The following is a 15,633-nucleotide window of genomic DNA, read 5'->3' on the forward strand; positions in this document are numbered from 1 at the left end:
TCCAGCTGTGGCCGCAGCGCTGCCCAGCACAGGCCACGCTCACTGCCCTGCTCCTGCTGCCCCACTGCTGCTGACACAGGCCACCATGCCCTTGTCCTTCTTGGCCACCTGGCCACACGCTGTCTCATCTGCAGCTGCTCAAGGCCAGCAGCAACCCTGCGTCCTTTTGGCCCACGCAGCTCCCCAGACACAATGTTGCCCATTTCCTTTCAGATACAGCAGGCACCATTGCAAGATGGTCTGCCTCTTCCGAGAAACACAAAACAGCAGCCAAGGACTTGCAGCTTAACCCACATTTATGGCTCCAAGGCACTTGGTAAAGCTGTGGACCACAGCAAAATATGCCCCAGCAGAAACTGGCCGCTTCTGCTTTGGCCCTCACAAGGATGCCTCGCAACTCCACACTTTTTTTCTTTTCAACATGGGAAAATAATTACCCCCATAGCTGCATAGACAACAAAATCCTCCCTTTGCAGCTTATCAAAAGCCAAAAGACAGAGTGCCCAAATTAGACTCTACCAGTGAAGAACTGCTCAAGGAAAGTGCAGACCACTTTCACAAGCCAAACACACCTTGCCAAAAAGGGAAAACAAACAAACCAAACCCTGGCACCTCCAGCATAACCTCATTGCCCATGGCCATAGCACTGCAGAAGCCAAGAGATAGAGCTTCCCTAATCCAATCAGCCAGATGCTCTCCCAGAGGCAACAGCCCCTTGCGGCCTCAGCATGACAGGTCAGAGGCCAAGATGTGCGGTCGCTGCCTGGAGGAAATCCCTAGCTCCTGGCAGGACTCCAGCACCCAGCATCCTCAGCCTGCAACAGCAAAGTGCTGGCTGCTCCAAAACTTGCAGCTCTGCCTTGCACTAAAGACAGCACCACACACAACTGGCACTTACAGGTTTAGAACAAGGCGGTGTGAAGTATGTTGAATGGTTGTTGTTATCAACTTCATTGTGCTCCTCTTTGGCTTCTTCTCCAGGAGCAGCGGGAGCCAGGGGAGAGATGGCTCTTGCTTCTGTCATCTGTGGCAAGAGAGAAGCATGAGGGACAGCCTGGTACCTATCATGTAGAACCTCATTGCTTTTCACATCTACCACCACATCTTCTAAGGAAAAATCATAGCATTTGATAGCGACAGAGGGGTTCTAAGTCAAAGCCACCAAATTAAAACGGGACAATTCAACAGCAGTCTAGATGGATATGAAGTTGATTTTCCTGCCTGGCTGCTATAAGCAAGGAAGGTTTTTTCAGAAAAACGGAGCTTTTAGTTTCTGAAAGCACTGAAATGGAAAACAGTGAAAGTGACAGCAATGACTTTGCTATTGCTGCTGCAGATGTGGAAAACTAAAACTGGATCAGAATCCCATCCAGGGCAGGAGAAAGCAGGAAACGCTGTGCAGAAGCATCTTTGCTTGCTGGATATACAGGAAAATGAACAGCCTATCTTGTGCTTACAAACCAAGGAGCCAACAAACCACAAGATGGAAGTGTCACCCACTCCAGTGTCTAAAGCCCTTGGATGCAGTGAGGGGATGTTTGGCACTGAAACAGCCCTTGTGCTGAGATCTATCCGGAGGGGATTGCCAGAATTCTGCCTGGAAATGCCTCAAGAGCCTCCCATTGTCCAGGCTGAAGCTCCCTCAGAACCTCCTCACTGGCCTTGTGCTCCAACCCCTTGCCCAGCTCCCCTGTCCTTCTGTGCCCACGCTGCAGCCCCTCCATGACTTTCTGCTTCCCAGGGCCCACAGCTGCACACAGCACTCCAGCTGTGGCCGCAGCGCTGCCCAGCACAGGCCACGCTCACTGCCCTGCTCCTGCTGCCCCACTGCTGCTTACACAGGCCACCATGCCCTTGGCCTTCTTGGCCACCTGGCCACACGCTGCCTCATCTGCAGCTGCTCAAGGCCGCCAGTCCTGAGTCCTTTTGGCCCACGCAGCTCCCCAGACACAATGTTGCCCATTTCCTTTCAGATACAGCAGGCACCATTGCAAGATGGTCTGCCTCTTCCGAGAAACACAAAACAGCAGCCAAGGACTTGCAGCTTAACCCACATTCATGGCTCCAAGGCACTTGGTAAAGCTGTGGACCACAGCAAAATATGCCCCAGCAGAAACTGGCCGCTTCTGCTTTGGCCCTCACAAGGATGCCTCGCAACTCCACACTTTTTTTCTTTTCAACATGGGAAAATAATTACCCCCATAGCTGCATAGACAACAAAATCCTCCCTTTGCAGCTTATCAAAAGCCAAAAGACAGAGTGCCTAAATTAGACTCTGCCACTGAAGAACTGCTCAAGGAAAGTGCAGACCACTTTCACAAGCCAAACACACCTTGCCAAAAAGGGAAAACAAACAAACCAAACCCTGGCACCTCCAGCACAACCTCATTGCCCATGGCCATAGCACTGCAGAAGCCAAGAGATAGAGCTTCCCTAATCCAAGCAGCCAGATGCTCTCCCAGAGGCACCAGCCCTTTGCGGCCTCAACATGACAGGTCAGAGGCCGAGTTGTGCGGTCGCTGCCTGGAGGAAATCCCTAGCTCCTGGCAGGACTCCAGCACCCAGCATCCTCAGCCTGCAACAGCAAAGTGCTGGCTGCTCCAAAACTTGCAGCTCTGCCTTGCACTAAAGACAGCACCACACACAACTGGCACTTACAGGTTTAGAACAAGGCGGTGTGAAGTATGTTGAATGGTTGTTGTCATCAACTTCATTGTGCTCCTCTTTGGCTTCTTCTCCAGGAGCAGCGGGAGCCAGGGGAGAGATGGCTCTTGCTTCTGTCATCTGTGGCAAGAGAGAAGCATGAGGGACAGCCTGGTACCTATCATGTAGAACCTCATTGCTTTTCACATCCACCACCACATATTCTAAGGAAAAATCATAGCATTTGATAGCGACAGAGGGGTTCTAAGTTACAGCCACATAATTAAAATGGGTCAATTCAACAGCACTCTAGATGGATATGAAGTTGATTCTTCTGCCTGGCTAATGTCAGCAAGCAAGGTTATCTCAGAAAAATGGACCTTTCAGTTCTTGAAACACTGAAATGGAAAACAATGAAAACGACAGCAATGACTTTGCTATTGCTGCTGCAGATGTGGAAAACTAAAACTGGATCAGAATCCCATCCAGGGCAGGAGAAAGCAGGAAACGCTGTGCAGAAGCATCTTTGCTTGCTGGATATACAGGAAAATGAACAGCCTATCTTGTGCTTACAAACCAAGGAGCCAACAAACCACAAGATGGAAGTGTCACCCACTCCAGTGTCTAAAGCCCTTGGATGCAGTGAGGGGATGTTTGGCACTGAAACAGCCCTTGTGTTGAGCACTGTCATGAGGGGATTGCCAGAAGTCTGCCTGGATTTCCCTCAAGAGCCTCTCAATGTCCAGGCTGAAGCTCCCTCAGCACCTCCTCACTGGCCTTGTGCTCCAACCCCTTGCCCAGCTGCCCTGTCCTTCTGTGCACACGCTGCAGCCCCTCAATGACTCTCTGCTTCCCAGGGGCCCACAGGTGCACCCAGCACTCCAGCTGTGGCCGCGGTGCTGCCCAGCACAGGCCACGCTCACTGCCCTGCTCCTGCTGCCCCACTGCTGCTGGCACAGCCACCGTGCCCTTGGCCTGCTTGGCCCCCTGGCCCCACGCTGCCTCATCTGCAGCTGCTCACGGCCGCCAGCCCTGCGTCCTTTGAGCCCACGCCGCTCCCCAGCCACAAAGGTGCCCATTGCACTTCCGATACTGCAGGCACCATTGCAAGATGGCCTTCCTGTTCTATAACCATATTATCTAAGTAGATATCATAAAGTTTGATAGGAATAGAATTCTAAGGGACTCTGACTAAATTAAAATGGTCTAATTCAACTGTACAGGAAATTGCTCCTCTGTAAATATTCCACTCTATCTGCCTTCAGCAAGCAAGGTTCTCTCTTCAAAACTAGGCTTGTAGTTCATCAAAGCTCTGATATAGAAATTTAAAATATCCATTTCGGACTTTGTTATTTTTCTTCAGGCATGAAAATAGATTTTCTTTCAGCCTTCCTAGCTGGCCCTCTACACTCTACTGCTGCTGGCCAAGCTCTAGCTTGCTCTATAATTCTTAAACACCAGGAACATGAGATGTTCCTTTATCACTCACCTCAGGATCTTCAGCACTGCAGAATACATGCTTCAGGTGACCTGTAGTGGGAAGGGAAAATGAACCAGATGCTGTTAGAATACTGCCTGGGCTGCTGAATCCCACAGAACAAGTTAACCCAAAAAGAGATGATTTCCTGTTTCACAACATCCCTCCAGCAGACACATTTCATTCACACAGTCAGCAAGAGATCAGGACAATATTCTTGCTTGTGCCTACAATTTGGCCTGTTTTGCCAGTAAATGAATACAAACATGACCAAGAAAATGCAAATTGTTCTTTAACACTCAATGCTCCTGTTCTACCAAAGACATGAAATAGCTTCTGAAATCCTCTCCGTGAGGTCCTTTTTTTTTTTTTTTAATCAGTTGCATGCACCAGTTCTCATTAAGTTGCTTGAAACAGTTGTTTAGAAAAGCTTCCCTAAAATCCCCGTGAGCTGTGGCAGACACTCACTGCTTTAGAGTTTGCATTTCCTTGCAAAGGGAATCACTATTTCAGCACTTTGAAAAGGTCAAGTTGGACAGTCAAACCCTTTCATGACAAAATTTAAAAAGAAATAAGCTTTCTCTGAATTCTGGGAACAATTGCAGAGTTTTTAGAAGGCCTTCCAAGAAGGTCTGCCAGTCTACATTTCCAAAGGTGTCTTGCTTGTCCCAAAAACTGAGGAAATGACAGACTCTGCTGCCACAGACTCTCCCATGGAGGGAACGGAAGCCCTGCAGGTTCCCCTGCAAATGCTGCCCCTGTGGCTACAGATACCCCCTTTTTAGCTGAACCTCTTGACAGGAGCTTTACCAAACCAGAGGCATCCTAATGTTCTTTCTCTTTCAACATCAGAAACTCAGTCACCAGCAGGAAGACATACAAAAGCCAGCTTAGGATACACCCTAACCTAAGCAGAAGGGAAAACTCTACTTACGTGCAAAGTGTGTAACGTAATATGCAGCAAAACAAACACCATAAGCAGCAAAAGCTGCCGTGGCCAGATGGTGGATCATTGTCCCAGTGCTGTGCCAGTCTTCTCCAACACCAGAAAAACAAATGGTCTGTCAGAGCGCAACCGCCCACTGACCAATGCTCCAACCAGGAGGGTTCTCCTGATGTGAGCAAGGCCTAGGGCTGCTCTGACACTGAGGCCTTCCGTGCACCAAGGCAACCTTCTGATGCCACCACGACGATGTGACAACCATGACGTGATATCACAAAGCAAAGTATGACAAAGAAAAGCATCACAAAGCATGTTAGTCTGTGAATTTATGCAAAGCAATTACCAACTTTCCCTACAGCAAACACAAAATGGCCTTGGAAGTTCTTCTCTGTAACAAAGCAGCACAAATTCCCCTCATGGGCCAAACCCTGTTGTTCAGGGGATCCAGGAGGAGCTCCAAGAGTGCCCCAAGCACCTACAGCCTGTACTCCAGCTGAGCACTCAGATGGGACACAAGCAAAGGAAACCAGACCAAGAAAATGGCTCAAAGCATTGTACAGAACCAGGAGAGAAAGCACTATTGGCATAGCAGCTGAAGTAATTCCTAACAAATCACCCCATATATCTGCATGTTTTTTGGATGTTCCCAGGGCTGCTGTGTATGTATATCTCTTCCTCTGCTCTGCCTTTCTTCCCCTTTGGCAGCAGTCGAACTGGCAGCATCTGCCCACCAGCAGCAGCTGCTCCAAGCTGGGAATGCCACTGGCGGTGCTGATTTCCAGAGGCTTCTGTGTGCCAGGGGAAGCCAAGGCAGGAGCGGGTTGAACGGTGCTGGCGCTGCTGCTGCTCTGTGCCAGAGAGCCCCGGCTGGGCAGGGCACGGTGCCCACTGCACTGCGGGCTCCTTCTGCTGCCACAGTTGGGCACACCTGGCAGCAAGGCATGACACCTTGTGGGCAAGCCAAGGGGTTTCTGGGGCTGCACTGCTCTGCACACACCCAGCACACCTGCAGCACAGATTTTTAACCCTCAAACAGGTAAACCAAAGGGAAACAGCTGGAAAAGATTTCATTTTGACCATTCTTACCTGCTCAACAGAAGTCTTCAAAACGAACTTTACCATGCAGGGCCCGATCCCTACTGCCAGCTCAGGGTTAGAAGAGAGGCAATCCTTGATCTCAGCACTGGATGTGTGGGGAATCACTTCCCTAATACGTGCACATCCAGCAATCTCACTTACTAGTTTGTATCCATGGATCTAAGACATATTCAATACTTTGCTGAAACTCACAGGCTAAATATTCCCCCAAATTATTTGATTTACTGATTGATACTTACTGACTTATTGATACTTAAATCACTTCTCCAAATTTACCGACATGAGAATAGGAGTGTCCTGTAGGTCCCTGCCAGTCTTTGACACAGGTTCAGGAGGAGACCCATGCCCAAAATAACCCAGGACAAAACGGGGCTTGCAAAGTAAATTCATTCTATTTGTTGCAGTAGCAAATAATACATACCAAGCCCTGGATTCCTAAAAATCTGCCGAGCAAGAGAAGGAGATGGAGCGTGGTGCTTGGCAGCAGGGGCAGGTAGGCAATGCACTTTCAGGACATCCCCTGGATCAAAACGCTGTGCATCTCATCCTTCTCTCTCTTCCAGCTCAAAACCAGGCCTTGTATCTTCTGCTCAGGAGTGGAATTTCCCAGTTACAGCATCAGCTTACACATGGCTGGTGTGTGAGATGAGGCCAATGAATCAAGGATTTAAAAGAACTGGAAGAGTTAAAATTTTAGCTAGATTTAGTTAGGAGAAAGAGTATAGCAAGAAGAGTAGAAATAATAAGGGATAGCTAATTTTTAGCAGATAAGGTAGTTCAGGCTAGGGTAATATATCACTTGCCTGTCTTTACTATGTTTAAAGAAGCAGGATGGGATTTCTTTGTGACAAAGAAGAGGACCGTAGCCTTCACCTGGGCCCCGAAACTTCAGCTATAGCCAAGGGGTGCGAAAGCCTGCCAACAGGTCATAAGGAAAGAGGTCAAATTGAGGAAGATGTCCTGGCCTTCATCAGAAGGAGACCATTTCCCATTTTAAAACCCACCAACCCATTTGAAGTGAAAGACTGCAGAAATGTGAAGGAACTTTGGACTCAATTATAATACATTTTAATTCAAAGGAGGGTAGGCAGTGTTATCTAATGAATATGTGTTAGGTTTTTTGGGAATTATATGAATGTGTAAGATATTCTAGATGAGTAGAGATGAGAGAGAGAGCCAGTGATTCTTCACACGTCTTTAGGAGACAACTCCTCGTGTGCCTGGCGCTGTAATAAACATACCACCTTGTACCTTTAACTGTGACGAGTTGTATTCCACACCTCATTTGGTGACCGCGCCAGGAACGCTTCTCTGCTCCAGCGAGAACAACCGGGCTCTGGACATCTCTGGGCACTGCCAGGACATTCCTTTCCTGGAGGCACCTCCGCTCTCGGCTGTTCCTCGTGGGGGACAGACAAGACTGCCGGGACTGTGGAGAAAGGGAATGTTTAACTCTGTATAAAGTAACCCGTAAGGTGTATGCAGGGGAAGGCCTGTTCACAAGTCACACAGAGATGTCCTGTGCACAACGTATGCCTGTACAGTTTGGGTTTGGGTCTGGCTGCTGGCAGAAAGGATTTGCTGTGTCAATAAGGACCTGCTAGCAATTCTGGGGGTGAATTGAGCAAGTCCTGTTTTATTGCTGCTATTTTTCCTGTGTGCTGTAATTGTGGTTTTGTTTTCAGTGTGTGAATGTTTGAGGAAGATGATGTGGGTGGATGCTGATGTGGTGGATGGTGCGTGTTGTGTTGAGAAAAGGGAGCACTCTGTCCCCTCATAAAGAGATACTCCTTCCTGATGAGCCTGTGTGTGTGGACTTTCTAATTGCAGGGGTTGGTGCTCGCTGGTGCGCCTGGTGCTTGGGTATACAGGGGGTTGAGTGGTTTTTCTCCCACACTGTGGTCATTTGGGACTGCAGGGTTGTGTTTGGGGAGATTTTAGGATTTTGTTTGCAACAACTGTAGCAATTTATGCAGAAAATTACAGTGTGGTGATTTATTATGTTGAACTATGGCAGTTCCTTTCTACTGCCCCCCTCTCCGAGCGTTTAAAGTCTTCTGCCACGAGGTGGACGCTCTCTTTCCTCCCCTGGACATCCTTTTTCCTCTCCTGGACACTCCCTTTCTCCCCTGGAGTTGTTCTCCATTAAAGCTGTGGGACTTTGGTCCCAGGAAGAGAGAGCGCCTCTCCTCTTTTGCTTTTGTCCTTGTCAGTGTCACTGGGCCCAGAGCTCGCCAAACTGATCCCCCACAAGGCAAAAACTGACAAATGGCCCCACATACACAGCTCAAAAATTGGCCACATTTTTGGTGGACTGGGGTGTTTGCCACACTTTTTGAATTCCCTATTCCCACACAGGTCAGGCAATTGTTGAAAGGAGGCACCACACTCTAAAACCCATTCTAGGTCAACAAAAAGGGAAGTGGCCCAAGCAACACCTCTGATAAGGTTGAGCAAAGCTTTAGATGTCTTTATGTTTTGAATAGCTCACTTGCAGGACCTAATCCTCCAATTTTTAGGCACTTTTCAAACAGCACACAGGCAAAATTGAAAGAAAATCCTTCAGTTTTGATCAGAAACCTTGAGTTAGGACAAATTGAAGGACCATTTCCGCTAATCACTTGGGGCAAAGGGTATGCTTGTATATGCACAGGTGCCAGACCTAAGTGGGTCCCGCGAAGGACGTGAAACTGTCTCATACACAAGAGCGCAGTGACAATTCCACCAGCAGGGAAATGAGTATGCAGACGTGAGCCACACGGAGAAGCTACGGTGCATGCCAGTTGTTCCCTGTTCAACCTGTGAAAGCTACAAATCTTGAGTTTGACTGTTGATTTTTGGACTGTGAAAATGGTTTGTATCATAGAGCTCTTTCAGCAAAAGTGTGGTGTCCATTGTGTTCAAAAGAATTCTAAGATATCCAGATTTGTAAAAATTGAACGTTAGAGGGACAGTTTAGTGCCCTATAGTTGGCCAGTCCCTGAACAAGTGCTAAAAGATTTGCTTGATAACTGAAATAGATGGAGAATCTTTTGCCAACAAACAGCTGAACAGGAACATGGAGCTTGATCAAATGATATACTGGTGCTTGTTGGTTTTGCTTGCTTGCTTTTGCATGCATACATGCCTGTAGATCAACCAAAAATGAATGTTTGCCTTGCTTTAGCCAAGTCAGCAGGCTCAGACACCATGTGTTCGACCAATTTGAGCCCAGACAAACCCTTTGCAACCCGTTTGGTTGGTGTGCCTGTGCCAGCCAAGGAGTAGCCAACACCCAATTATGACAAATGTTGGTGTGAGGCTGCCAACGAGACCAATCCCATAACCAGCTGGCATCACTGGGCCCCTGATCTTCTTAAAGCACCTTCTGAACCTCAAGAACTGGAATTCTTGGTTCATTGGTAATGGAATTTTGTGCTGAGTTTCAGAACGAGGGAGATCCACAGTTAAATGTTACTCCCCATCATCCTGAGGACAGATACTCCAGTTTGTGGTGCAATTGTACTACCCCAGTGCCCCCTAAGGGTGAAACTGCTGATGAATAGATGACCTAGATGAGTCCTCAAGCCAATTAGCAACAGAATATTGGCTCATTTGTGGAGACAGAGCCTGGAAGGGCATTCCCTCAAAAATTAAAGCTGGCCCATGTAGCATCAGACAACTCTCTGTGATAGCACCTAGCTTTAAATAAGCCATCAAGAGAAAACACAGAGAAAAAAGATTTGCCCATCATTATAAAGAAAACTGTCATAGCAATTTCAGACCCTAGGGCCCTGCAAAATGAGGTACATCAAATTTATTTCTACATCAACTTGCCTCGGGCGAGGCATTGAAACCATTATACCGATTGGGGTGTTGGCTGAAGAAAGACGACAGTGCTACTTCCATTGCAATTAGTGACATGATGACTGATGTTAGTGCTGTCAGACATGTAACCTTACAGAACAGAGCAGCAATTCATTTTCTTTTACAGGCACATGGACATGGTTGTGAGGAATTTGAAGGATTGTGTTTTATGAACCTGTCTGATCACTCTGAATCCATGCACAAAAGCATACGAAAGCTGAAAGATTTGACAGCTCAAATTAAGGAAGATGGTGGGTCCTGGTTAGATGATCTGTTCCAAGAATGGACCTTTGCACCTTGGCTAAGGGAACTTTGTAGAATAGGTCTCTATATGTATTAGGGGTTTTGGTAGTGAGACTAGTAGTAATACCTTCCATACATCAGTGTGTGTGACAAATGACAGACAAAACTATCAAAGAAGCTTTTATCACACAAGAGAGAGCAGTAGGAAATGGATTCACAGAGAGTTCTCAAAATCTCACACAGATGGTGGGTGAAGGTATAGACATGGCGGAAGTTTTTGAATTAAGACCTTGGCACAGATGAGACATTTTGTAACAGTGACTTGTAGTTGCTATCAGACATAGCAATTTTGAAGTCCTTTGAACTGACTGGACTTTCACAGCATTAAAATTGCTGTGTTGGAATATAGCAAGCTTAATGTGAGCAAAAAGGATGCTTTATCAAGTAATAAGCAGGTATGCTATAGTAAAGCTATGAAATGCAAGGTAGTTAATAAACAACACAGTTACAAAGGTTTCTTTTTAGTTGTACCAAGAGGGAGAAGTGTGGAAATCCTTTAAATCAGAGGGTTTTGGGAAAGCTGCAAAAGACAGGCCTCAGAGACAGCAGAACTGCAATTAGAGCTAAGCAGCAGCCATAAGATTTGTCAGCAGAAAACTTATATGAGAAGTAGAAAAGTAAGGACAAAGAGAACAATGGTCTGTGTATTAATGCTTGGCTAGAATAACTCCCTAGGCTTCAAAAAAGTATCTCTAGCAAATATTAGGATTTTCTAAGCTTAATAATGGAGCTCTGTGCACTGTGTTTTAAGGCATAAAAGCAGGTATTGCATTCAAAACAAGCAAGTAGTGTTTTAAGCAAAGGTACCTGTGCTTATAGTGGTTGGATAGAACTACTGTCAATATGCTTCTGCTTTGTGTGATTGGTTAAAAAACTTTTCAAGTAGGTTGTACCATAAAGTTCATTGCCTGCTGCCAGGGATGTGAGCTGCTGGCACCTGCCCATAGTCATAACCATGTAATTGGACTGATGCTGGAAAATAAACAGCTCGAGGCACGTTCCTCAGCAGCCCCGGCCTGTTCATAATTTGTACAGAGAGCCCCGGCTGGCAATAGTATATAGGTGTTAAATTACATATATGATAAATTAATATGTATTATTTAATTAATTTTGATATATTTTCATTTAATATAGATTTATGTCTTTTCATTTCATACAGATTGGTTTTCTTCCTCCAGCTTGGGAGTGTGATGATTTACAACAGTGCAAAGCCTTCTGCCCACTCAGCAGTCAGACCCCGGGTGTGTGCATGCACACCCACCCAGTGTGCTTGCTCTTCCCAGCACCTCGGGGCTGCTGTGTGCACAGAATTGGGATGAATTTCACTCGACAGAGCCACGAGTGGGGTGTCCAGCTTGTCATGAACAATCATGTGGCAACAAACGACACAGAGCTCTCAAATCACATTATCACAGGTCATTTCATTCCTGCTGGGCACTGAGGAACTCTTAAAAGACACAATAAAGGGGTGGAAAACATTGGCATCATGCTACTGCTGGTATCCTCCTGGAGGAAAAGCTGTCGGGTTTCTTAAGGTGGTAGCTTTCCAAAACCTAGTAAACTGCTCAGCTGTTGTAGCCCAATTGTGAATGGTTTTCTTGACTTGGCAAAGCTGTGGTGTTAACAATGGACTCTGTCCTTGGTCCAAATCACCTGCCCTCACCTGCAGAAAAAAGCACCACCACCAGCAGCAGCAGCTACATCAGTCAATTTTCTCAGAAAGCTGTGTTAAATTTGGGAGAGGAAAGGAAAACACATCAGACACTGTGGATGAATGACAAGACTCTGAGGAACAGTTCCAAAGCAAAGGGCAGCAGCCTCTCTCTGGAGCACTCCTTGTGCCCCAAGGCAGCCGGGCTGCCCTGGCTGCCCAGGACCCTGCGCCCCGCGGGCTCTGCAGAGCTGCACAGCGGGGAGGCAGATTCGGGCACCTCAGCCCCTGGGCAGGAGGGGCTGCTTGCTCTGCAGGGCGGCCTGTGGGCAAAAGCAGGGTGCTGGCCTTCTGCTCTTAGCCCTAGCCTGGCCTTGCAGGGCTGATCCTGTTCCCTGTCTCAAATATGCTAAAGACAGACTTGTTTGTTTCCAGCTCTGCACAGGTGCGATTTGCACCACAAAATACTGAAGGGCTAAGGCCTGAACAACAGACCCTGACTGAAGCCTCAACAACAGGACCTGAGCCAAAGCTGCCCTCTAGATGCCCTTCCCAACCCAATGTTCTATGTACCTGCTCCTTAACCAAGTGTTATTATCAAAAGGGTTGTTGCATCCATTCCCTGGTGAAACACGTCTTCACCTTTCTGCATGAGGAAAATGGACAAGGCCACATCTGGCCTTGGTTCCTCCTTGAGCCCTGGGCAGGCTCGGGGAGAAAACCAAGAGGAGAATGACACCAGCTGTGCCCCCAGCAGAAGCTCTGGCACATTGCTCGTCCAGCGCTGTCAGAGCCGGGCTACTCTCACAGCGCACTCGGGAGCCTCGTGGCCACCAAAGGTGGAGGTACCGCAGGATTTCCCGGTTCCCGGCCGTGGCTCTGCAGGGCTGGGCTGGGACAGCTTCCCCCAGCTGATGTGCAGCTCTGGATGAAGGGGAAACCATTGCGCTACCTGGTGATGTATCTTCCTTAATCACCAGAGGCACCCTTTTGTAATAATGCTGAGGTTCATTGCTTAGCTTGTCCTTTCCTGACTCTTTTTTGCACTTTTGCATTACAGTAAATTACACTGTTCCTTCAGCTGGTGTCTGTGTCTGCATCTCTGACCCTCCCCACCATCAAAACAAACACACAGCCAGTTTAGCACGAGACCTGCCTCTCTGCCAGCCCATCTCTTGGCAAACACCCCTGATGGCCATCTCCACAAATGAAATTCCCACTTTGCAACTTCCTTTTCTGCAGGCAGGTGAGAAATGAGCCACTCCCAGCTCTGGACACCTCCTAAACCAGCTGCTTTCAGCAGTCACAACCCTGAAATATCAACCTCCTTCCTTAACCTGGCACAGAGAGCTCCCACCAAGAAGCCTTTTGTCCAAGGATACCCACAGAAGAGCTGGAGAAGGGAGCAGCTTGAAACACAACTGCTTCAGAGTTTAAACCTGTCTTTATCAAATGAGCGCACACCAACCTGTCCCAAAGGGAAAGCAGGCAGGAAAGAGAAGCTCCTCTCCCACAACAGCAAACTCTGTGCTTCCTTCTGTTCCAGCTGGAGTGTGGAGGCCATGGGCTGTACCTCACTTTGGGAAGGAGCCCTGGGAATTGGCCTGATCTGGGAGGGGAGCAAAGGAATTCCCCAAAAAGTAGGAAAAGATTCTTTGGAAGCATTAGATTATGACAGTATTTCTGGAGGAAAGCAAAAAAAAAAAAAAAAAAAAAAAAAAAAAAGAGTAATTTCAATAATTCAAAAAGTTCCCAGACTGAAATTTGTTTGCCAATATGAAAACCCCAAAGTCTCTGTGGTGTGTCAGGAAGCTCAGGAATGTAGAGAGCATTTTGAGCAGACACTGGAGAGAAGCAAGCTGCACAACCCTGCATACATGCCTTAGAGCAGAAACATGCTGCTCTTGGGCAAATAATATAAAGAAGTTTGCCAAGATGTACCCCAGGAAAAGAGATGTGAAGCAAGATGTTCTAAGGATGTGAAGAGAAGATATGGGGCAGAATGTTCTGCTGACGCTTTTGCCAATTTATGTACGTGACCAAAGATATGTTAGCTCTTTGTCCTACACATAACACTTTGCAACCAGTTATATGTATTCTCCTGGTGCTGAACCCTGCATTACCATATAAATGTACCCTGAGATTTGCAATGAACTAAGCATCGATCATTACCTCCATGAAGATTGATCTCTGCCTGCGGAGGGCTCCTTTCTCTATTACCCCTCTCCTTTTCCCCATCTCTCTCCCGTATATATTTTTTCTCTATCTGGCATCCATATACTTTCTTTCTTTACAGAAATGAACCTGCAAGGCTTGGATAAACATCATTGGTGTCCGTCCCCCAGAGCACAAGGAGCTCCCCAACAAGACTTCAAGACTAAGGGACAAAGCTTCCCCCTTGAGCTCTCCACAGCAGCTCTAGGGAGTCTCTCTCCACTGCAAGATCTCCTTTATCAGTCTACAGTGACAAGAGTTGGCTGCAGGAAGCATTTGCATTGGAGCTCTCCCCAAATGGGGGGAAAAAAAGAAGAGGTGATTCCTGTGGAAATACAAAGGCAACGCTGCTTGGGAAGACACCAATGTGAGTTTGCTACAGCTCTAGGCCAAAAATCCCTTGAAGAAAGCAACATCCATCCATGGGGCAGCACTTTGGTATCAATGCTGACAAAATTGCTTCCCATTCCTGCTGCTGTAGCTGACTCCGAATCACGAGAAATGTGCCAACTCTGCCAAAGACAGGCAGACATAGTGAGATAAAACCAGCTAGTCTGTGGAAAAGGAGACCAAATTAACGTTTTCTAATCACCCCTTTTAATCCTTTTCCCAGCCAAAACAGAGCAATGTCCTTCCTTTCTGTCACCGATGGTTACCTAGGCACGGCATGCAGCGTGGGGATAACCTGCTGTGCCGTGCTGTGCCGTGCCGTGCCGTGCCGTGCCGTGCCGTGCCGTGCCGAGCCGAGCCGAGCCGAGCCGAGCCCAGCCCGGCCAGCCCCGGGGCCGCCCCGCCCGCGCTGTGCCCGCAGCCCCGGCTCTGCCGCGCGCGTCCCCGCGGGCCCGAGCGCAGCGCCCCCCTTAGGCCGCGCGCCGCCGGTGCAGCCGCGGCCGTTGCGCTGCGGGCGTTGTGGCCACAGTCGGCGATGGATGCAATGGCGGAGCTGCCACTGCCCGCCGGGCTCAGCGCCCGCACCTTCCCCGCCAAGCTCTGGCGCCTGGTGAACAGCCCCCGCGTCCGCTCCGTGCGCTGGGACAGCCGCGCCCAGGGGCTGCTCATCGACCGCTGCCTCTTCGAGCGGGAGCTGCTCAGCTCAGGCCGCGCCCACAGGGGCTGTGGCCATGGGCAGACCCCGGTGCCGCACACCTTCAGGGCCACGCAGTTTCGCAGCTTCGTGCGGCAGCTCTACCGCTACGGCTTCCACAAGGTGCCGGGCTGGCTCGGCTCGGCTGCGCCGGGCGATGCCGGGGCCTGGCTCCACTATAGCAACACCCGCTTTCGCCGCGACCGCCCCGACCTCCTACTCCGCATCAGGCGCCGGGGCACGGTCAACAGGCAGCGGCCGGCGGCGGGCCGGGATGGCCGCAGGCGCCCGCCCTGCGGCTCACAGCAGCTGCCCGGGGCGCGGCCGCTGCCGGACGGGCGGCACGGGCGCGCTCGCTTCACAGCGCTGCCCAG

The 15,633-nt window shown here is 48.8% G+C and overlaps 1 protein-coding gene across 1 annotated transcript in view; it reads left to right on the forward strand.

Annotated features, from left to right (window-relative positions):
- Window positions 1-14,710, forward strand: part of LOC141730243 (uncharacterized) — an 85,182-nt gene extending 70,472 nt beyond the window's left edge. Inside the window, exon 5 of the mRNA XM_074547673.1 lies at window positions 14,657-14,710. Coding sequence (XP_074403774.1) covers window positions 14,657-14,710 — 54 coding nt within the window. The remainder of the gene's footprint in view (window positions 1-14,656) is intronic.
- The last annotated feature ends 923 nt before the right edge of the window (window positions 14,711-15,633 follow it).

The sequence above is a fragment of the Zonotrichia albicollis genome, chromosome 9 (assembly GCF_047830755.1).
Source record: "Zonotrichia albicollis isolate bZonAlb1 chromosome 9, bZonAlb1.hap1, whole genome shotgun sequence".
NCBI classification, from domain to species: Eukaryota; Metazoa; Chordata; class Aves; order Passeriformes; family Passerellidae; genus Zonotrichia; species Zonotrichia albicollis.